The sequence below is a fragment of the Hemitrygon akajei genome, chromosome 3, assembly GCF_048418815.1.
Source record: "Hemitrygon akajei chromosome 3, sHemAka1.3, whole genome shotgun sequence".
Taxonomy (NCBI): Eukaryota; Metazoa; Chordata; class Chondrichthyes; order Myliobatiformes; family Dasyatidae; genus Hemitrygon; species Hemitrygon akajei.
The window spans coordinates 179,505,049-179,528,352 of record NC_133126.1 but is presented as its reverse complement, the minus strand read 5'-3'; the positions used below and the strand labels follow the sequence as shown (position 1 = coordinate 179,528,352).

The window sequence follows — 23,304 nt, the reverse complement described above, 5'->3', positions numbered from 1 at the left end:
TCTTAACTACCCACGAAGATTCTACATCTTCTGATGCTATGCCACCTCTTTCTAAGGAATTGATTCTACTTTTTACCAACAGAGCCACACCACCCCCTCTGCCTACCCACCTGCCCTTTCTATACAAGGTGTATCTTTGGATGTTAAGCTCCCAACTATGATCTTCTTTCAGCCATAACTTAGCGATGCCCACAACACCATACTTGCCAACCTCTAAATGCACTAGGAGATCCTCTACCTTATTCTGCATTGAAACATAATACCTTCAGTACTGTCTTCATCACCTTTTTCGATATTGCCCCCATGTTAGACTTCAGTTCATCCCACTGACTGCAATTTTACCAAATCATATGCCTGTCCTTCCTCACAGTCTCACGACACACTGCATCTACCAACTGCCCCCTTACACTCCTATCGCTCCGGCTACTTACCCCTCCTCAAAAACTCTCGCAAATCTGCCCACAAGGATATTGGTCTCCGTTGGTTTCAGGTGCAACAGGTCATAACTTCTCCAGAGGAGTTCCCAGTGATCTAGAAATTTGAAACCTTGCCTCCTCTGCCAGTTCCTCAGCCACTCATTCATCTGTATTATCTTCCTATTCCCACCCAGGCTAGCACGTGGTACTGGGAGTAATTCAGAGATACTGTTTTGGAGGTCCTGTTCTTCAACCTTTCGCCTAACTCCGTATACTCATTGTACTGGATCTCTTCCCCCATTCTACTGATGTCATTGGTGCCAATGTGCACTATGACCTCTAGCTGCTTTCCCTCCCTCTTGAGAATCTTCTGCAGCATCTCTGAGAGGTTGTGGACACCTGGGAGACAACACACCATCCAGCCTTCTCTTTCTGACTCCCTCTTTCTCATCCTGGCTCCCACAGTATATCTTGTCCGTTCCCCTAATTATCAAGTCTCCTATCACTATCACTGCCTGGACTTTACCCTTCCCTGCTGAGCCTCAGAGCTGGCCACAGTACCACTGAGCTGGCTACTGCTCCTGTGCCCATCATAGGTCATTTCACCCTTCCCACCCCCAGCAGTATCCAAAGAGGTGTACTTATTGCTAAGAGGAAAAGCCCCAGGGGAACCCTGCACTGACTGTTTACCCCCCTTTCTTCTCATGGTGGTCACCCATCTACCTTCTGAAGACTGCAGTCTGGCTGTGACCACCTCAGTCAACATCTAATCTATGATGTCCGCAGCCTTCCGGGTGGTCCTGAGTACAGTTCCAGTTCCTTGGCCTTGTCAGTCAGCACCTGAAGTTGGCTGCCCTTCCTGCAGATGTCCTCATCAGGGAGACTGTTCGGTGCCCTGAAACCACGTGTCTTATAGGAGGAGCATTCTACTACCTGACCTACAACCATCCTGTCTACACTTCTTGTACCTCTAATGTCCCAAAACTAAGTTCTAGCCTGCGCCTGTTCTCACCGAAGCCTGTGGAACCAAAGCTTGACCTGTCTAACCCTGGCCCACACACACGGTGGCTGCTCCACTTAAACTTCACTTCTCTTTCCTGACTCTTGCTAAGTTCCTATTGACCCAAGCAATCTCCCACTCTACTGACACATTCCAACAGACCCACTTGCTTTTTAAAACTGGCACGTAAAGTCCAGAAGGGCTGTTTCCACCTCACTCTGCGAACAAGTCCTGACAGGCCCTGCTCACTTTTTGAAACTGGCGCCTGAAAATCACAAGGAACTAGTTTCAGCTCACTCTGCGATCTCCCACTCTGCAGACAAGTACCAACAGGTTCTGTCCACTTTTTAAAACTGTTGCGTAAATCTATCTTCAGTTCACTCCACATTCTCCCGTTCCACAGACAAGTCCTGACAGGCCCCCACTCACACTTTTTTTAAAAAAAAACAATTCGTGGAGGAATGCTGTTTAGTTTAGCTGTACGCATGTATGATTGAATGACAATTAAACTTCAAAGTTCAAAATAATTTATTATCAAAATATGTTTCCTGTATACAACCTCGAGATTTGTTTTCCTGAAGGCAGCCACAAACAAGGAAACACAAACCCATTAAAAAGACCCACACAACAAAGACCCAATGTGCAAAAAAAGAACAAATCATGCAAACAATAAAAAAAAAGTAATAAATAACTCAGAGAGCGTTAACCGCAGAGTCCCTGAAAGTGTGTCTGCAGCTGCAGTCGGTTCAGTGTTGAACTGAGTAAGCCTTGCAGAGTAGTGAGCCTCGGGCTTTGAAACCTCGGTCAAATCGCACCAGTAGTAAAACAAAAAAGGCAAACGAAAAGACCTGAAACATGACCTGAAGAATCCCACAAGTAAGTCCACAGCTGCGGAGCCCCTCCAACGCGAAGGCGAGTGAAGCCTGGCCAGTTGCCCGATCGCTGCTGGGTAACAACTGCTCCCAGAGCTGGCTGCATGGGACGCAAGACTCCTACAGCTCCTGCTCAACGGTAATAGCAAGTAGGGAGGGAGACTGGTCAAACACAGGCAGACAGTGCCGAACACTTGTACATTTTCTGCCCTCATCCTCGACAACGTAATCTTGTATGATACTTTAATTGGCACGGAGTAATGGAGCTGACCACGGGTTCGTCTTCACCATTAAGCTTCAACACACCTTTCATCCCCCGGTGATGCATATTCAACTTGCATTTGAATATATCTGGGATTCCCTGACTCTGGCCACTTGATTCGATTCCAGGCCCCCAAGCTCTGGAACAAATTCTCCATACCTCTTCACACCTCACATGCAAGGTGCTCCTCGCAATGCACCTCCCTTCCTGAGGATTCAGTGATCTAGTCTGATTTCCTTGTGTGGCTTTGAGTCAGTGTGTTCATTAGCACTCCTGTGAAATGCCTGTGGCCTTTTCACTATATTAAAACACAGTTACGGTTCATTAAGATGGAAATTAAAGTCCCTTTTATCTTAAGCCACAGAGTTTAATCTTTATCAACAAAATTAAAAAGGATGAATATATCCAACAAATACTTGTTGCTTCTGACCTTTCAATCTGTCAGCTGTTATTGATGTTGAAGTTAGGATATAGAAAATTAAAATGCAGTACAGGCCCTTTGGCCCTTGATGTTGGGGTTCCCAACCTTTTTTATGCCATGGACACTGACCGTTAACCAAGGAGTCCATGGTCTCCAGGTTGGGAACCCTACACAAACCCTTCCCTCCTACAGAGCTCTCCATTTTTCTATCATCCATACGCTATCTAGGAGTTTCTTACATACCCCTAATGTATCTGCCGCTATCACCACCCCTGGCAGGGTGATCCATACAGGCACCACACTCTATGTTTAAAAAAAAAAGGCAAACTTAACTCTGACATCCCACCTATACTTTCCCCCAATCACCTTAAAATGATGCTCCCTTGTATTAACCACTTCCACCCTGGAGAAAAGTCTCTGGTGGCTGTCCACTTGATCTTAGCTTATCTTGCCTCATCATCTTATACACCTCTGTCAAGTTGCCTCTCGTCCTCATTCGCCTCAAAGGGAAGAACCCTAGCTTGCTCAACCTCATCAGGCAGTATCCTCGGCACCTCCACTAAAAACTCCCATATCCATCCTACAATGGGGATTGAACAACTACACCAAAAAATTAGTTCATTATGGAGGGACAGAGCTGAACTTAAACGGCACCCATTGTTAAGAATATATTTTTAACAATGGGAGAAGTGGCGTTTCAGTCAGATACTGTACTGGATAAACCCCTTTCTGAAATGGAAAAAAAAGTCACGTTGTTTTAGAAGGTGTAATCACTTCTTGTGATTACCACAATGTAGTGATCATATAAACAGCAAGTAGTGTAAATAAATGTTGTAATAATTAAGTAAAATCTAAAATAAAATCAGTTTGTCCTGTGGTATTGTGAGCCCTAATCGACTTTCCTTTTGTAATTGATTAGACCAGCCTACTCAAAAATGTCCTTATTGTAAATCTCACGCCCACACATATTCTTACATAACATTCCCTGTTTATACAGGAAGGGGCTGCTTAGTTTATCTTTGCAATGGCCCAGATTTTGCAGCGAAAAAGAACATTGAAGCTGTTAACAGTCACTGTCGTTAGAGAATAATATGACAGTAGCTCCAAGAACTGCAGTTCTGCAGAAATGAGTACATAAATCAGGAAACTGCTATGTTCTGTCACTTACTATCACTGCTGCATTCATATATTGAGTTTCTCTGGTTAAGTATCTAATAACCACTAAACCTGCACAAAATTATTACTTCAGACCCACTGATTTAACTTCCCCTGCAGTGGTCCAGCCAGTCGGTCAGCGATCATTGGCGATAGACAGTAGGCATTAACCTTCCAGCATCACCAAAATCTGTGAAAGTCAATAAGTTTTAAACATGTCTGCCACACAACTTCTCTCGCAATGCAGGTTTTCTTCCACCTGTGTGAAGTTTCATTCTTTCATATTTTTCATATTTTCATATTTTTCTCTTTCTCTTTGCTTTCATTACATGATATAACATTGTATTAGATATCCAAATATTCAGTTTTAAAATAATTTGTTTTCTTTACCCTGGTTTTGATGGAACTTTTGTTTTGAAATATTAGTTTCTCTTTGCATAGATGCTGCCTGACCACGTGAATATTTCCAACATTTTCTGTTTTGATTATTGAAAACTTTATTGCAAGAATCCAGATGAATATTTCAGTGGGTAAATTGGCTTATTGTAGTCACGTGCTCTGAGTTAGTGAAAAACATTGACTTCCATGCTGTCAGTACAGATAATTCCATCCCATCAGTGCATTGATGTAAAGCATAACAGTGGCGAATAAAGTGTTGCAGAAAAAATGCAATACTGACAGACAATAGGTTCAAGGCTATAATGAGGTAGATTATAAGGTCAAAAATCCATTTTATTGTACTTGGAGACCGTACAGTCATCTTCTAGCAATGGGATAGAAGCTGTCCTTGCACCTGGTGGTATGTGTGTTCAGGCTTTTTTTTATCTTCTTCTCGATGGGAGTGGGAAGAAGAGACAATGTCGGGGGTAGGTGAGATCTTTGATTATGTTGGCTGCTTTACCGAGGGAGCGAGTCTGTGAAGGGGAGGCTGGTTTCTGTGATAATGCTGAACTGTGTTCTCAACTCATAATCAGAATCACTTTCATATGTCATGAAATATTTTGTTTTGCAACAGCATTGCAGTGCAGAACATAAAAATGACTATAAATTCCAAAATTGAATAGTGATAGCAGAGGGGACAAGCTGTTCTTAAAATGTTGAGTGTGGGTCTTCCCTAATGGTAGTAAAGCAAAGAGGATGTGTCCTGGATGTTGAGGTTCTTTAATGATTGATTCCATCTTCTTGAGGATGTCCTCAATGATGGTGCTTTTGATGGAGCCAGCTGGGTATATAACTCTCTACAGTCTCCTATGATCTGGTGCATTAGAGGCTCCATATCAGACGAGTTCGAATGTTCTGCATGGTACATCTCTGGAAGCTTGCAAGAGTCTTAAGTGACATACCAAATCTCTTCAAACTCTTGAGTTCTTTATGGTCACAGGCAGAGCAGTTGCCATACCAAGCAACGGTGTAAATGGACAGGAAGCTTTCTGTGAGGAATCTACAAAAATTGGGGGTGATTAAAGGGGACATGACAATTTTCTCTAGCCTCCTGAGGAAAGAGGTGCTGGCATGCTTTCCTGGCCATGGTGTCTACATATTTGGACCAGGACAGACTATTGGTGAAGCTCGTTCTGGGAACTTGAAGCTCTCAAACCTATCGACCTCTGCATCGTTGTTGAAAGCAGTAGCACGTGTACTGCCCAACCGCATCTGAATTCAATAACCAGATTTTGTTTTTGTTTTGCTGAGGGAAAGGTTGTTGTCATGACACCATGTCCCTTGCCACTAGCCTCTCTAGTTCATGCAAGTACTCTGACTCATCAGAGAATCAGTCCATTATTATGGCTGTGTCATCTGAAAACCCTTAGAGCAACACACACAAAGTGCAGGAGGAAATCAGCAGGTCGGTCAGTATCTATGGAAATAAACAAACAGTTGACTTTTCGGGTTGGGACCCTTCTTCAGGACTGGATAGGAAGAGAGAAGGTGGGGGGGAAAGGAAGGAGGCTAGCTGCAAGGTGTTGGGTGAAGCCTGCTGGGTAGGAAAGGTAAAGGGCTGAACAAGAAAGAATCTGATAGGAGAGGAAAGTGGACCATTGAAGAAAGGGAAGACCTGGTGGGGGAGGGGAGGAAGAATTGATAGGCTGTTGAGAAAAGGTAAGAGGTGAGAATAAAGAATAGAAGGGGAGGGAAAATTTTTACTGGAAGGAGAAATTCATGGCCATCAGATTGGAAGCAACCCAGGTGAAATATGTTGCTCCTCCACCTTGAAGATGGCCTTATCTTGGCAGAAGAGGAAGCCGTGGACCGACTCGTTGGAATGGGAATTGGAATTAAAATAAACACACACACGAAATGCTGGAGGAACTCAGCAGGCCAGGCAGCATCTGTGGAAAAGAGCAGGGTTGACGTTTCAGGTCGAGGCCCTTCATCAGGACTGAATGAAGGGTCTCGCCCCGAAACGTTGACTGTACTTTTTTCCATAGATGCTGCCTGCCCTGCTGTGTTCCTCCAGCATTTTGTGTGTGTGTTGCTTGGATTTCCAGCATCTGCAGGTTTTCCCTTATTTGTGATTGGAATTAAAGTGTCTAGCCACCGGGAAGTTCCACTTTTGGCGGATGGAGTGGCAACACTCAATGAAGCAGTCTGCCAATTCACGACAGGTCTCGCCAATGTAGAGCAGGCCGCATCAGGAGCACTGGACACAATAGACGGCCCCAACAGACTCGCAGGTGATGTGTTGCCTCAGCTGGGAGGACTATTTGGGGCCCTGAGTAAAAGTGAGGGAGGAGATAAATCGGCAGGTGTAGTTCTTGGCTGATTGCAGGGATAAGTGCCAGGAGAGAGGTTAGTGGGGAAGGACGAATGGATAAGGGAATCGCAGAGAGAGCGATCCCTGCAGAAAGTAGAGGAAGTGGAGGTAAAAGTATGTTTGATGGTAGAATCCTTTTGGAGATGGTGGAAGTTGCAGAGGATGTTGTGTTGGAGCAGATGGGATGGTAGTTAAGGACACGAGGAACTCTATCTCTGTTAAGGCGGCAAGAAGATGAAGTGAGCGTGGATGTTTGGGAAACGAAGGAGATGCAGGTGAGGAAGAGAACCCCTGTTCTTTGAAGGAGGACATCTCTGATGACCCATGCAAGTGCCCATAGCTATCCCTCGAGTTTGGAGAAGGTGGAAGGAGCTAAAGGAAAAATTGTTCCGGGTAAGGACCAGTTCTTCCAGATGGAGAAGAGTGGTGGTGGAGAGGAACTGGTTGGTTCTTTTATTGAGAAAGAATCAGAGAGCTTTAAGGCCTTCTTGATGGTGCATAAGAAGTGAAAAGCAACTGGACATTCATGGTGGAAATGAGGTGGTCAGGGCCAGGGAATTTAAAGTTATTGAGGAAATAATAATTGTTGCAGATGTGAGTGGGAAGGGACTGAACTAAGGGAGATAGAATGGAGTTGAGGTATGAGGATATGAATTCAGTGGGGCAGGAACAGGCAGAGACAATAGGCTTACCCAGATACTCAGGTTTGTGGATCTTGAGTAGGAGGTAGAATGGAGCAGTCTGAGGTAAGGGAACTATGAGTTTGGTAGCAGTGGATGGGAGTTGTCCACTGTTGATGAGCTCTTTTATAGAGTTAAAGCAGATTCTGGCCACACAATTGTGAGTGTATGGGGAACTAAAGCCACAGCCTTGTGGGGCACCAATGTTGAGTACAATAATGGTCAGAATCAGATTTAATATCATTGGCATATGTTGTGAAATTTGTTAACTTTACAGCAGCAGTACAATGCAATGCAGGGTAAATAAATATAGAGGGGATAAATGAATTATGTTAAGTGTGTGTGTTATATAGTCTTAAATAGTTAAGTTAAAATAAGTAGTGCAAATTGACAGAAATAATAAAGTAGTGAGGTAGTGTTCATGGGTTCACTGTCCATTCAGAAATCGGATGGTGGAGGGGAAGAAGCTGTTCCTGAATCGCTGAATGTATGCCTTCAGGCTTCTGTACCTCCTTCCTGACGATAACAATGAGAAGAGGACATGTCCTGAGAGGTGGGGATCCTGAATGATAGACGCCTCTTTTCTAAGACTCCGCTCCTCAAAGACGTGTTGGATACTATGGGGGCTGGTGCCCATGATGGAGCTGACTCATTTTACAAGTTTCTGCAACTTATTTCAATCTTATGCAGTACCACCACCCCCCCCTCCAACAACAGACGGCAATGTAGCCAGTCAGAATTCTCTCCACTCACAAACAAGAGAAAATCTGCAGATGTTGGAAATCCAATCAATACACACAAAGTACTGGAGGAACTCAGCAGGCCAAGCTATGGAAAAGAGTAAACTGTTGACGTTTCGGGCTGAGACCCTTCATCAGGACTGGAGAAAAAAGACGTGGTCAGAGTAATCAGGTGGGGGGAGGGGAGGGGAGAAATACAAGGTAGGGGGTGATAGGTGAAACCAGAGAGGGAGAGGGTGAAGAGCTGGGGAGTTGATTGGTGAAAGAGATACAGGGCTGGAGAAGGGGGAATCTGATAGGAGAGGATAGAAGGGGAGGGGCATCAGAGGGAGGTGATGGGCAGGGAAGGAGATATGGTGAGAGGGAAATGGGAACCATTACCAGAAGTTCAAGAAATTGAAGTTCACACCATCAAGTTAGAGGCTACCCAGACAGAATATAAGGTGTTGCTCTTCCAGCTTGAGTTTGGCCTCATCACAGCAGTAGAGGAGGCCATGGACTGACATGTCGGAATGGGAAGTGGAATTAAAATGGGTGACCACCGTTGGTGCTCAGCAAAGTGCTCTCCCAACCTATGTCAGTCTCACCGATATACAGGAGGTCACACTGGGGGCACTGGACACAGTAAACGGCCCCAGCAGACTCACAGGTGAAGCATCGCCTCACCTGGAAGGACTATTTGGGGCCCTGAATGGTAGTGAGGGAGGAGATGTAGGAGCAGGTGTGACATTTTTGAGACTTGCAAGGATAAGTGCTCTCCACGGTATATTTGTTGAAGTTTTCGAGTGTTATAGTTGACAAACCAAATCTCCTCAAACCCCTAATGAAATATAGCCACTGACTTGCCTTCTTTATAGCTGCATCAATATGTTGCATCCAGGTTAGGACCTCAGAGATATTGACACCCAGGAATTTCAAATTGCATAGTGGAGGTGTTGCTGTCTATCCTTACTGATTGCAGTCTTCTGGTCAGGAAGTCAAGGATCCAGTTGCAAACTTCTAGGTCCAGAAGTCTGCAGATGAATTTTCTTGGAATTATAATATTTCTCTCTTGGTTGATTAGAACTTGGGCTACATCCACACTACGCCAGATAAATCCGTAACCGAAGCCTTTTCTCTTCGTTTTTACCCTCCGTCCACACTAATACGGCGTTTTCGTCCCCTGAAAACAGAGCTTTTCAGAAAAGCTTTCCAGGGTAGGTTATTTTTGAAAATGCTGCTCTGGCAGATCAGTGTAGACAGCGTAACTGGAGACTTCTGAAAACGCTATCAGACGGCAGCACGCTATTTCATTGTTTTCTTGAATGCAACCTAACAATTTCAGAACAGACAGCAAAGAGACTGAAGCCAGAAGAGTTAAAAATGTACTCACCAAATACTTTGACCCATAACTTACTGAATAAATAAGTATACTGTACACATTTTGCCCTGTTTTCTGTCCTTGCTCGTATGAAGGTGGTTTACCTATTTATGCAAGTACTTCTCTGACAATAGATATGTGACAGCCTAATGTAACATTGTATGGAAATACAAGATAACACTGATGCAGACATGTTTTATACATTTAACAAGGTGCTTTATTAATGCAACAGAGTTAGTCAGTTTTTCAATGTTCTTTGTCAGCCGGGTCAATCTGTCCATGAACTCCATCGGTTCCCACCGTACGCTCCAGTATTTTTTTTAGTTTTAAGTTCTCCTGCACGAGAGCCAACAGCTGTCCGTCGTTTTAAGTTTTTCTAGTCTGTAACTACACAAACGCGCACTTTCACGGCGAGATTCGACACCAAACATGTTGCTTGTTTCCGGTAGATGTATCCTGCACATGTGCAGGAGGGGGAGATTCGCTGAAATCTCCATTTCAATGTGGACAGAGATATTTTCAAAAACGCGTAGTGTGGACGCCTATCGTTACACAAAACCGGAGTTTTCAAAATTATCCGGTCTAGTGCAGATGTAGCCTTAGTTGATATCCTCAGTTGAAATGAACATGAACACTACCTCATTATTCATCTTTTGCACATTTTACTTTTGTAATTTACAGTCTTTTGTGGTACGCTTTTGACTCTATGACTCTAATCAGCATCACTGAAACAGATTAGCTGGTCTTTTGTCTTCTCACTGTGAGTCTGTTGTGCATAAATGAGGTTCTGCAATTCTCTATGTTAAAACATTGACTGCTGTTAAGGAAACATTCCTTTCACTCTGAAGCAAATTAGCATATCCTGAAGTTGTGGTAGTCCATCTATAGATGTATGTTTTTGCTTCAGTTGTATTTTGTCAATAAGCTGGCAAATTCAATGCTATTCTTGGACAAAAAATTGTATGCTGAGTCATTTAAGGTATGACCTTGCTTATAAGAATTTCTGGTTAATTGAGTTCTATACAACTTGCTGTTTATGCCTTTGAAACAGCATTTTGAAAATTGTCTAATAAATAAAAGGCTATTAAAATTATTCTCCCTTGCCCCAAAAGGACAGGAAGTGAAGATAATAAATGTTGCCATGACCCTCAGCTTCAATAGGTATATGCCTTTAACTAACTCCCTGCACTGCTTATGTGAATGCTCTTTTCAAACTTGCCTGGCCTATCAGTGCACTGTGGCAATTATTTTCACTTTAATTCTGATGGCTCCCTGTTTATTGCCTTTAGAACTGGCTTGAAAATTTGTCTGGTTAATCTTACCCCTCAACACGGCGCCCGATGTATAGCAGACCACTGCTGAAATGTAGTGCTTCTGATTTATGTGTTTCGGCTGGTGAGAGGAAACATAATTATTATCTGCATCACCCCTCACAGTTAGTTTATATTGTTATCGTTGCGTGTTTTTTTGCTCAATTTTTTTTTGGAGGGAGTGGTTAATGACTCTGAGTATGTAATTGCAAGCAACTAAAAGGAAATACTAAGAAATTCAAAGCTTTGTTGAAAACCCCTTTGTTCCATTAAGGTAGGGGGTCGAGAAAGAGAGGATATTTAATTCCAGCAGCTCCAGCTGTTACCATAGCAACATTTACTAACCCATTCCCTATTGACATTCAGAAAACATTCTTTAAGGTTCTGTTCTTTTCTGAATTTATTATCATTTATTCAGTGCTGACTACAAGCTGGTGAATTCCTATTTTTTAGTTATTTTGTAAGACAAATTTGTGAAACTTGTCTTAAAAAGATCTGTGAAAGAGACTGGCATAAGCACATAAAAGACCAATGTTTCCGGTGAGTCGATGGGCAATTCGGATCCTGCTTTAATATTTTAGGAAGTCTTTATGCATTTTGCTATCAGGACCGCAGGTTAATTAGGAGTTGGAACAGCTTGCAAGAAACTGAGATCTGTTGCAATGTAAACAGGTCATTAACGACTACAAAGGTACAAGTGTCAAGTGTCCACTTTATCTGACAGAACCGTTTCCTATAGAAACAGCTAAAAAATGTGTGAAAGGTTAGTATTCTGAATTCATCCCACTTATGTTGTGGGATGGATCAGGAACATGTCAACGTTGCCCAAATCAGTTAGCTGCCATTCAGCCCATTGGGTTATTCTTGTCCTTTAGAAAGACCTACATAACTAAATCCCTAATTCTAATCTGCCCCACCTGGTCCCTCACTATCTGGATTCTTCCTTTTTTAACTATTATTGTTAAATCTTCTCATAGCAGCCCTTCATGACTTGCAGTTTGTAGAAGCCACTTCATCTTTGTCTTCTGCAGCCCCCAAACCAGTTATTCAAATTATCTTAATTACCTCAACTAAAAAGCCCTTTCTTACCTTTTCCCCAAATCCTTTGTAAAGCTAAATACATGTTTCTGAAATTTAAAAAGAGAGACTGCATGAAATACTCAGTATGTCAGGCAGCATCTGTGGAGAGAGAAACAGATCTAATGTTTTGATTAAATACTCTTTCTGGGACAATTTGAGATGCTAACTTCTCTCTCTAAACATTGGCCTGACTTGATGAATATTTTTAGTGTTCTCCGTTTTCACTCTAGATCTACTGATTCTCTTTGTATCAGAAAACCCTCTTGTGCAGACTCCACAACAGTACATTTTGGGTTATAGAAGTCAGAGGACTTACAGTGCCCTATATACAGTTTTCTCCCCTCAGTCCTAAGGGGTCAAACAATTTTCCTCTCTCCTGCCAGAGGAAACTGCTTAATTATCTAGCCTGTCAATTGCTTTAAGAATACTAAATGTTTCTCTAACATGGACTAACACAGTGCAAGATCAGACCCTTCGGCTACTGTGTCTGTGATGACCATGATGCAGGTTAAACTCAACTGTTTGCATATAGTTTATATTCCTCTATTCCCTGTCTGTCCGAATGCCTGTTAAGTGTTCCTCCCCTCCTTTCGTTGATCATTGAAACATTATAGAAAATAGGTGCAGGAGTAGGCCATTCAGCCCTTCAAGCCTGCACTGCCATTCAGTATGATCATGGCTGATCATCCAACTCAGAACCCTGTACCTGCTTTCTCTCCATACCCCCGATCCCTTTAGCCACAAGGGCCATATCTAACTTCCTCTTAAATATAGCCAGTGAACCGGCCTCAACTGTTTCCTGTGGCAGAGAGTTCCACAGATTCACCACTCTCTGTGTGAAGAAGTTTTTCCTCATCTCCGTCCTAAAAGGCTTCCCCTTTATCCTTAAACTGTGACCCCTCGTTCTGGACTTCCCCAACATTGGAAACAATCTTCCTGCATCTAGCCTGCACACGGTGATGCTTGCAGGTTAACCCAAGTGGACACGCTGGTGGCAAATCGAGAGAGATGTAGGAAAATGTGAGGCTGTTAATCTTGACTGGATAAGCAGAAAAATATTTGCCAAATACGAAGCTTGTAAATGTTGCTACGAGGTATAATTTCAGTGAGTCGGTTCAGAAGATTAGTGTGCAGGTAGAGCAGCCAATTTGGAGGGCACATGGCACACTGGTCTTCATTGCTACAGGTTTAAAAGGCGTTGTCTTTTTAAAACAGTTTCTTTTATGATCACAAGACCTTGCTGGATATTAAGAACTTTAAAGTGCTGGAGGTCTACCCCATCAGCGAGCTGGTCGTTGGCAGAGAAACTGAAGGAGATGGACTGGGTGCAGATTGTGCTGCTGCCTGAATCGCAGAGTTGGAGTCAGTGCGCAAAGGAGATGTGCTGTCTAACAGCAGGTCGCTTTTCTTCGATCACAAGACCCCGCTGGACGTTGTTAATATAGAATGCTGCAATTCCAATTCACCGATCTGTTGGCGAGCGGCGGGGGGGCAGCGTAGGCCTCGGTTGTGGCGAGGACTAGGCCCAAACCGCGGCGGCGCCTGTCTGCGGCCCCCAAGGGAGAAAGAGAGCAGAGTCAGTGCACTCCACCGGAGAGTCAGGGGCAGTGTGGTGGGGCACACATGTTGGAGTCGGTGGTGCTCTCCAGAGTTTGCTCAGCAGCAGATAAGATGTATTCTGTTTGACCACAGACTGCTGCAACATCTATGGACTCGGGGACTTGGATGATGTGTGTTTTTGTGTGGTTTACTGCTGCCTCATGTGTCCTGTATGTGCCTTGTGCAGTGTGTGACTGTTGGTACTGTGTTTTGCACCTTGGCCCCGGAGTAGCACCATTTTATTTGGCTGTATTCATGTACGGTTCAATGATAATTAAACTTGAATTCACCAGCCATGTTTACTGTGGATAGTATATTTCATTGCAAATTATTAGTTACAAGATCAAAACAAATAAGGACAGTAGTTATTCATCCCCTGCCTTTGCTTTTCAGCAAGATTAAGGCTGATCCCCATGCCTCTGGTTTCCCTTAAGCTGGCCTGACCAATCAGCTCATGAATTGAGAAGAATTAAGAAGCTCTTTTTGAAGTGTGCAAAGTCCCAAAAGCTAACAGTCTGGAATTCCCGGCCCGGGAGATCTGTGAAAGTCAGTCACAGTATTTTCAACAAATACTCACTATCCTCTAGGTGAAGAAATTTCTTCCCATCTCTGTCCTGAAAGGCTGGATCTTACATTGAGAGAGACAGCCTAACCAGGGCAAATGTCAGCCTGAACTCACCCAGGTGAACCCTGAAGAATTTTGTTTGTTTCATGGAGTTCTCCTTTTTAAACTCCAGAAAACATTGACTCTCCTCATATGACATACCTGGAATCAATGTCCCTTAAGTAAATTTAAAAGGCTATTTGATATTTTAAGCACAAAATTATCAAAAATAGAAAAGAACCTAGTATAACCACTGGACCATTTCTCCCCACTGTTCCCATGTACTCACCCTACCTGCCTAATTTGGTTCCATATTCCACCTTCCTTTCCAATCAAATTCCATCATTTACAGCCCTTTGCTGTCTTTGGCTATCATCTCCTCCCCCGTATTTCTACCTCTCCCTCCACGTGATTGCATCTGCCATTGGACCCCTCACCATTCTATATTGGCTATCCACCCACCCCCACCCCCCATCTTCCTATTTAAATGAAGGATCTCAACCCAAAATGTCAGCTGTCTGTTTCCCTCCACAGAGGCTGCCTGACCTGCCGAGCTCCTCCAGCAGTTTTTTTTTGTTGTAGATTCCAGCCCCTGGGTCTGCAGAATAATCATGAGTAGACGCGATCATGTTTTAATATTAAAATTGCAGTTATTGCATATAGCATTCAGCATCATTGTAGTGAAAACAGCGTTGAGTGTTGCAAGCTGATATTGTAAAGCACAGGTTAGAGTTTACACAGAATTGTTGCCAAGGCTTTACCTTTTGCGGGGGTTTTATTTCTGATGAAATGAGTGGATGTTTTAGTGAGGCCGTGACTCACCAGTCTGAGGGCACTTGCTGGAGGTTGAGGATCAATTGTTCACTGCAGGACGAGTGGAAATCAGAGTGTGAGTCATCACTGCTGGTTTTCGTGCTCTGCAGAGCAGTCATTGTGTTATCAAAAGGGTTGCAGTAGTGGCTCATGAAGTTATCACACCATGTGTGCATCACATATAAAAACAGCGAGGTACAATTTGACTTTTTAAGGCACCTTTATTCCTCCGTATATATCGCAAGATCATCTAGAACTCAGAGGGCCATGGGAGCATGGAACGAGCTGCCAACACAAGTGGTGCATGCAAACTCGATTTCAACAATCCAGAGACGTTTGGATGGGTACATGGATGGTAGGGGTGTGGAGGGCTATGGTCCTGGTGCAGGTCGATGAGGGTAGGCATATTGAATGGTTTGGCATGGACTAGATGGGCCAAATGGCCTGTTTCTGTGCTGTGCTTTTCTATGATTCTATGACTTGGTGACAAGAGAACTTGGGATTAGTATTGACATGTCTGTTGTGGAAGTGGTAGAAGGAATTTGAGGTGATAGTTAAGAGATGTGCACTAAATGGACTTCGTTGATATTTATTGGCTCACAGTTTTTCTTCACAGCTATTTATATGTTAAATAAAGCAAGTATTATTGGCAGTACATTGGGTGCAGCTAACCAGTTCAGTGTCTCAGGAATTGTGTCATACTTTGCCAAAGTACCTTCAGTACGTGGCACAGTTACTTAATTAATGACTTGATGACAGAAACTTCAGTGACCTGAATTGTACTGTGTAGATGTAGGCTTAAATTTATTGCATTTTTCTCCATTTTGCCTACATATTTATTCCTCTACTGTCTCCCGTTTTGTTCCTAGTCTTTACGCAAAATAGCTCATTTGAGGAGCATTTAAGGATGTCTTCCCTCAAAATTGAATTCCTTGACTCGCAATGCAGTGCCACCTCCTCTTTTACATCCACTCTGTTCATCTATAACCCTCTACCCCGGGCTACAGAGTTGCCAGTCTTGCCCTGCGTTCAACCATGTCTTAATGATGGCAACACGATCATTGTCCCATGAGAAATTAAAGCTTTGGGCTGATTGGGTTTACTAGTTAGACTGCTTGCATTAAAATAGATTCAATTTAGCCTTGTATTCCCTTTGTCTATTTACCTGCCTGCTTTACCTACTGGACATTATTTTTTCTCATCTCTGGTGTCTGGGCCATGTTCAGGCAGAAGGGATTAATCAAGTCAAGTTTATTGTCATTTACCTATATACACGTATATAACATATATAGCCGCCTAATGTATATAGAAGGGAGACAACATTTCTCCGAACCAGGGTATAAAGCACAGTAATACACATAACACACGATAATTTATGAAGGTAAGGATAAAATCTACAGATGAATCACACATACTAAAGTGCATTAAAATGAAATATTGTAAGGCAGAGAACAGATTATCTAGTGACAGTTCGAATACGATGCAGCAGGGAGTTCAGAAGTCCAGTGGCCTGGGGAGAAGAAACTGTTCCCCATCTTGACCGTTCTCGTTTTTATGCATCGGAGTCTCCTGCCTGATGTAGAAAGTCAAAGAGGATGCTGTGTGGGATCCTTAATAATACTAAGAATTCTACGTATGCAGCGCTTCTGATAAATATTCTTGCTGGATCTCCTCAGATCATTAGCCTAATTGTATAGATGTCATTAGTTTAATTATTTTGGCACAAGATTGTGGGTTCCTGTGCTATACTGTTCTATATGCTATAATCTATGACTGTACCTTCCCCACAACACCTAGTCGGAGCCTCATTCCCCTGCCAACTCAGTCTAAATCTCCTTCAACAACATTATCAAACCTTCCAGCCAAGATGTTTTATGATGTTTAAACTTGTGACTTCTGGAGTTAAGTAATTGTGGCATCTGGATAGGAATTGAGAAGGATTTGTGATTACTTTTGTGCTTTGTGCTGGGGGAGGGGAGTGCTGATGTTTTTCTTTGAACGGGCTCCATGGTGTTTCTTTGTTTCGTGACTGTCTGTGGGAAGACAAATCTCAGGGTTGTATACTGCATACATACTTTAATAATAAATGTACCTTGAATCTTTGATAAATTTACCCCCGGTTTAGTATTCATGAACAGGGAATCCCCAAGCAGCCTGTAACTATTTACATTTTTACTTTGAGGGGCTAGGTTAGCTGCATTGGGACGTGGCTGTAAAACAGCAACCAAGCAGCTTTGAATTCCAGCCCCTGTCTTGGATTGGTACCTGTGGTGTAAAAATGCAGTGTGGTAGATTAGCGTTGAGCTGTAATAAAGATCGGAGATCAATTCCTGCTGCTGTCTGTAAGGAGATTGTAAGTTCTCCCGGTGACTGTGTGGGTTTTCCACAGATGCTCCGGTTTCTTCCCACATTCCCAAACGGCATAAGGGCCTTGGTACGTTGTGAGCATACAATGTTGGCTTCAGAAATACTACGACCCTCCTGCACATATTTGGTCTGTGTTAGTTGCTTATACTATTGAAGGGAGTCTGTTTATACCCACACTGATTGGCTTAGTGGTAGCACTCTTGCCTGTGACTCAAAGTCAAGAGTTGAATTATATTGTCATGTGCACAGCTACATGTATGCACGGGTGCATTAAACAGCCTTACAGCAACATCACAGGCACGTAGTATCATAGGAGCAGCCTTCACAAGAAAGGTATACATTAAACTTTCAGAAGATCCACTCTGGGGGCGAGTACCTGGTCTTGGCTGACTCACCAGCACAGTGGAGGACAGTCTTGCAATGCCCAGGGTGCAATCTTTCAGATGAGGTTGAATATTAAGACACTCCACAACGACGACAAAACCTAGCTAATGCAAGTAAAAGTAGATTGCAAGCTAATTCCTTTCTCTGCTCTTCATGGAACTTTTATTCTACATTACGATAATGGACTTCACCTTGGAATTCCCTGAAACAATTAAAGGCATTTTTTGAAAACTCAGACTATTCCTTTCATCAGCTGAATAAGGGGGGAGGAAGTGGAAAACTGCTAACTACGGCATGTATTGATTGTGCAGTGCAGGCATTGAGGCAGTGGTCCATGCAGCTTTCAATGCATTTTCCCTGCTGTAGAATTGTGACCGAGCTGTTCTGTTTCTGATAGAAATGGCAGAAGGAACATCCTGGGCGAACAGTGAAGTGCCTTCAGATCTGGTGCAGACGGCCTCCGCTCTGTCAACAACCGGATCTGTTTCACAGTCAAGGTAAATAAGCTACGGCTGGATTTGTATTTCAATACCTCAGACTTAAAAATTAATGGGGAACACTTTCTTAAACTATTAGTAATTTCTGATTAACCTGTTAATCTCTCCTCTAATAATCACTTCTATGCCTTCCCAAGTTGTTGTCAAAATGTGAAAACCTGCCATTGAGCGCAATTTGCTGAAAGATACTAAATAGCTTCCAACCCTCCACCCAAAAGTATAACAGCCAAATGATAGAAATGGATTATCGCTGTGCTACATGACTGCTTCTTCTTTCTTTTTCATCCAACAGTGTAAACCCTGGCTTTTCATTGGATGTGGAAGTTGCCTTAGCAACAGGACAGTTTCTTGCTCCACAGAGTCACCACTCAAGCAGCGTTGCATCGCACTTTGAATCACGAGGCGAAACACCATGTTCATTTAATGACGATGACGAGGATGATGACGATGATGAAGATGACTGCTCTTCGCTTGTTGAAGGAGAGTAAGGAGGGTTCTGACATACTTCTCAAGCTGCTCATGTCTGCTTTTAATGAAGCTGTACTGTACTGTGTTTCACCATTCGCTCTTGTCAACTTTGTGACTGACCCTAGCAGACTGTAAGCTGAGGGGAGAATAATAAACACCAACGCTGTGTGAATGTACGGAAATCCTGTGATGCAGCCTCGAGCTTGTTGCTACACGTTTTTACATCCAGTAAAAAATGATCCAAAGTTGATTGGCTGACACAGTTTTAATAGCTGCTACTTTTTTTTTTGTTCTGGTTTGTTTTACCTTTCAATCTTGCCCTTGACCATTTCTACCTTTTAGGAAAGCCGTGAGGTAGACAGTTCGGTTGTTCCAGTGTTGAAGTTATAAATGTGCTTCTTGTGGGTGATGTTTGGATTTTGGAGATGTGCTGAAGTGAAACAAATTGCTTTAGTTATGTTCCAATTTTTACATGCTGAGGCTAGTGGAGCCCACGGAGGCATTGAGGCAGTGAAGTATTTGGAGCAAGTAACATAACTTCCTCACGTGTTTGCCCATATTGAAAGCAAGCGACTCCGATGTTGGCGGAAGCTAATGTGTAGCATCCGTCTGGAAGGATCCTCCCCCACCCCCCGAAAGTTTAATTTTGTTGTCTTAAATTGACTGTGAATGATTTTCTGAGTGTTGAGCAACAAATCAACTAGCATTCCTTTTTTTTCCAATGGCGTCCATCCAGAAGGTGAGCAGAACAAGTCCAAGGTGTTGATCAAGTCCAGAAACAGTGATCAGCAACACATTTAAGATGGCTGCACTCCAGCCCTGTGGCTGTGCTGACTGATCTGGTGAGATGTTTCTCTGTACTGATTCGAAAGGTGCCAACTTCCATCCCTAGAATTAGCTAATCCTCAAGTCAGTGCGATTCATCTCCAGTCTCAATTAGAGGATTGGTTAGACTTAGCTATCCCGATCTCTGTTCAGCAAATTCCACTCAGATCTACTTGTTCCGAGATCGGGCAAGAATAGAATCAGCCCAGAAGAGGTGTAGTCAAATAATTTAGGAACAGTCAGTTGTAGAGGATCACTAGTGAATTATGATCCTTGTGTGGAAGAACCGGGGGATGACTGGGTCCAGAGAGCTATAGCCGAACAAGAAGCATTTTCAGGTAGAGGAGAAAGAAAATAACAAGTAGTGTAATAAATCACTTTATTACTGACTTCCAGCTTATGTACATTGTATGATGGTAAAGCGGCCATCTTTTTCGGATGTAACTTTTACTCTTTTAGTTGACCTGATTTCCTCTCACAGAAGAATATCAGATAAAATACAGGTTCTGCCTGATGCACCGGACAGAATAATTGCTGAAATTCAAATAATTTACAGCTATGCGTTCATGCACCAACCTCTCCTTTCAAAGTCTGTCATCTGCAGATGTAAACCTTGATGAGCTCAATGAGGGTGAATTGATTATGGACATTTGTGGAGAACAGGCATCAGCGTATCAGACAGCCTTCTCTGGGTCACATGCCATTTACTATAGCAGTGACTACTAACAGAAGGGCTGTGATAAGCTGTAGTTTGTTACTGTCTGTCTTCGAATATCCAGGACCAATTTCAATCCTATTGTGTTCTCCTTTTGTAAATAATTAGCCATGTTCTTAATTTTTCATTGAAGTTTTATATCCACTTGGTAGAAATCTGTTCACCGTGTGTATATTTATATATATATATTAAGAAATCTGTTGTGCTACAAGTGATATGTTATGATATACATACCTTTTGGTATGGTTTAAAACAAGGACATCATTATTGACTGTGCTGATGAACATACCTGCATGGCCTTTGGTGATGATTCCTGTTTTATCAGGGCGAATATTTCCACGATAAACTTTTAAAAAAAAAATTGTATTGTAGAACATGGAATAAAATAATTTAAAGACAATCAAATGGGAGCTGACTGATCTTCTTTACAAGTGTAAAGCTTCTTCACTGGTATGGACTGCAGAGGGTCAAAATAAGCCGCAGAAAGTTGTGAACTCAGTCAGCTCCGCCGTGGGCATCAGGCTCCCCAGCATACAGGACGCCTTCAAAGAAGAATGCTCAAAAAGGGCAGCATTCATCATTGCAGGCTCCCATCACCCAGGACGTGCCCTCTTCTCATTGCTACCATCAAGGAGGAGGTACAGGAGCCTGCCGGTACACACACAGTGATTCAGGAATGGCATCTTCCCCTCTGCTGTCTGATTTCTGAATGGACGTTGAACCTATGAACTCTACCTTCACTAATTTTTTGCACTACTTATTTAACTATATATACACAATGTAATTCAGTTTTTATTATTATGTACTGCTGCCACATAGCAGCAGATTTCACAACATATTAAATCTGATTGTGATTCTTCTCCCCACACCCTCACTTTCCTGTTCTGGTTTCCTCCCCCGTCCTGATAAAGGGTTCTGGTGTGAAACATCAACTGTTTATTCCCTTACATGGATGCTGCCTGACTTGCTGAGTTCCCTCCAGTATTTTGTATGTGTTAATGTGTATAGCTTCTCCATGTTTCGCTGCAGTGGATGTTCAGGAGTGTATTTTAACATTGTTTTCACGTGAATAAGATATTCCTTTTATTTCAGTATGCTGCAGTTAAAATGATGTTGTAGCATCAGCTACAATAGTCTTACTCAGTAGCATTGTCATGGTGATCCTTTGCTCCCAGCTGAACTTCATGAGGCTGAGATGGCAGCATAACCTTACAGAGGCAAAGTTCAGCACTGATGGATGAGAGTGGTTATTACTATTATGACAAATCTTCGACTTTTTACTGTTCACACTTCCCTTCTTTCTCTCCACGCTCCTTGAACCTCTCATTACCACAACCCCCCCGCCTTTACCTCAGACTAAGTGAAGAGATGCTGTAGAAAAATTATACTCTTTCAAATAAGTATATAATTTTGTTGCACCTTACATGCAAGTGAAACTTCCCATCACCACCCACTCCAGTAAAGTTAAAGAAGGTTGTAATCCAGTTTAAAGTTTGAAATGCATTGCAGTTTACAGTGTGGTGAGTACAAGTGTATAAATAGGATGTTGCCAACATAAAATTCAGTTTATTTTATGATCTTGATGTTTGATATTTGATTGAAGAACCTGGTCAAATGCTCTAACATCCAGGCAGTCCAGCATTACTAAAGAACTTGTTTGTTTATTTATTGATACAGCACGGAACAACCCACCTATTTAACCCTAGCCTGATCACAAGACAATTTATAATAACCAATTAACCGACTATCTGGTACGCCTTTGGAACCTGGGTGGTACTTGGGGCACCCAGAAGAAGCCCACATGCTCGCAGGAAGGACGTACAAGATCATCTTGAATTCCGATGCCCCAGCTGTGTTAGTCTTGTGCTATCCGCTATGCATTGCACAATCTTAATTCACTGTCATCAGCAACTTTAGTAACTTCACTGGACTACAGCGGCTGAAGCTGCTAATTAGAGCTCTTTAAATTGCTCACGATTTTCGTAGTGTGTGTGTGTGACAGGGTGTCTCCACCAACTCTGTACAATGGTGGGAGGTTGAGAACAAAAAGCGTAATTTGATGAAATAATTTAAGACCAGTATGTTTGGTCGGGTTGACTTTAAAGGTTTTTCTTACCCCCCCCCCCCCCCCATACATGCTGTTGACTTTAACGTGTTTAACTTGCTTTGTTGGGCTTGTAGCTTCAAAGTGAATTGACAGATTTCAACAACACATAAAGGTCAATAAACAAAAATCTAAGATGGTGCAGCAAGGAATCACTTCACATCTGTAGAATGCAGTGTACATAAAGAGCCCTCTCTGGAACTGACCAGGTGACAGACCTGATTGCTGTAATCAGTAAAACAGTTTCTCAGATTTGTTCACAGTGTGTATGCGTATACATATATACAGTTCTCGTATTCATAGGAGAACATCAAATAAAATACAGGCTGTTTTTGATGCAGCGGACAGAACAATTGCTGAAATTCAATAATCTACAGTCATGCATTCACTTGTCAATCTGTCCTCTCAGAGTCTGTCATCTGCAGGTGTAAACCTTGATGAACTCAACGAGGGTGAAGTTGATCAAGGAGATCTGTGCAGAATAGGCAGCAGTGTATCAGCACCCCTCTTTAGGTCTACTTTCTGATTTTGAATCTTGCTGATATTTGATGGAAGACCTGATCAAATGTATCCACACAGTTACAGATGCCAAATGTATTACTACCATGCAGTGTAATGTGGAAAGGAGTAGAGAAAAATAAGGATTGCCAAAATCGTGTTACATCAAAAAGGCCAATGAATATATTACAGAGACAAGGAGCACTGGATGGGCACAGCTCAAGTTCGTATACAACTGAAGGATGTTAACTTTTCATTCTGCCTTGTGTCATCACAGACACTGCTGAACCTGCTGAGTGTTTCTAACTTTTTCTATTTTTATCAATTATCTGCTGTGTTCTCTTTAGATTAAGTATATCATGCATCTCGGCTGTGTACA

General features: G+C 42.7%; 1 protein-coding gene across 11 annotated transcripts in view; it reads left to right on the top strand.

The window, feature by feature from the left end:
• LOC140725685 (transcription factor Dp-2-like) overlaps positions 1 to 20,728 on the top strand; it is a 256,670-nt gene extending 235,942 nt beyond the window's left edge. For all 11 annotated transcript variants that reach the window (XM_073041493.1, XM_073041494.1, XM_073041500.1 and 8 more), the window contains 2 exons: positions 18,216 to 18,315; positions 18,608 to 20,728. In XM_073041493.1, the coding sequence (XP_072897594.1) occupies positions 18,216 to 18,315; positions 18,608 to 18,803 (296 nt within the window). In that variant the 3' untranslated portion in view covers positions 18,804 to 20,728. The remainder of the gene's footprint in view (positions 1 to 18,215; positions 18,316 to 18,607) is intronic.
• Positions 20,729 to 23,304: the final 2,576 nt, after the last annotated feature.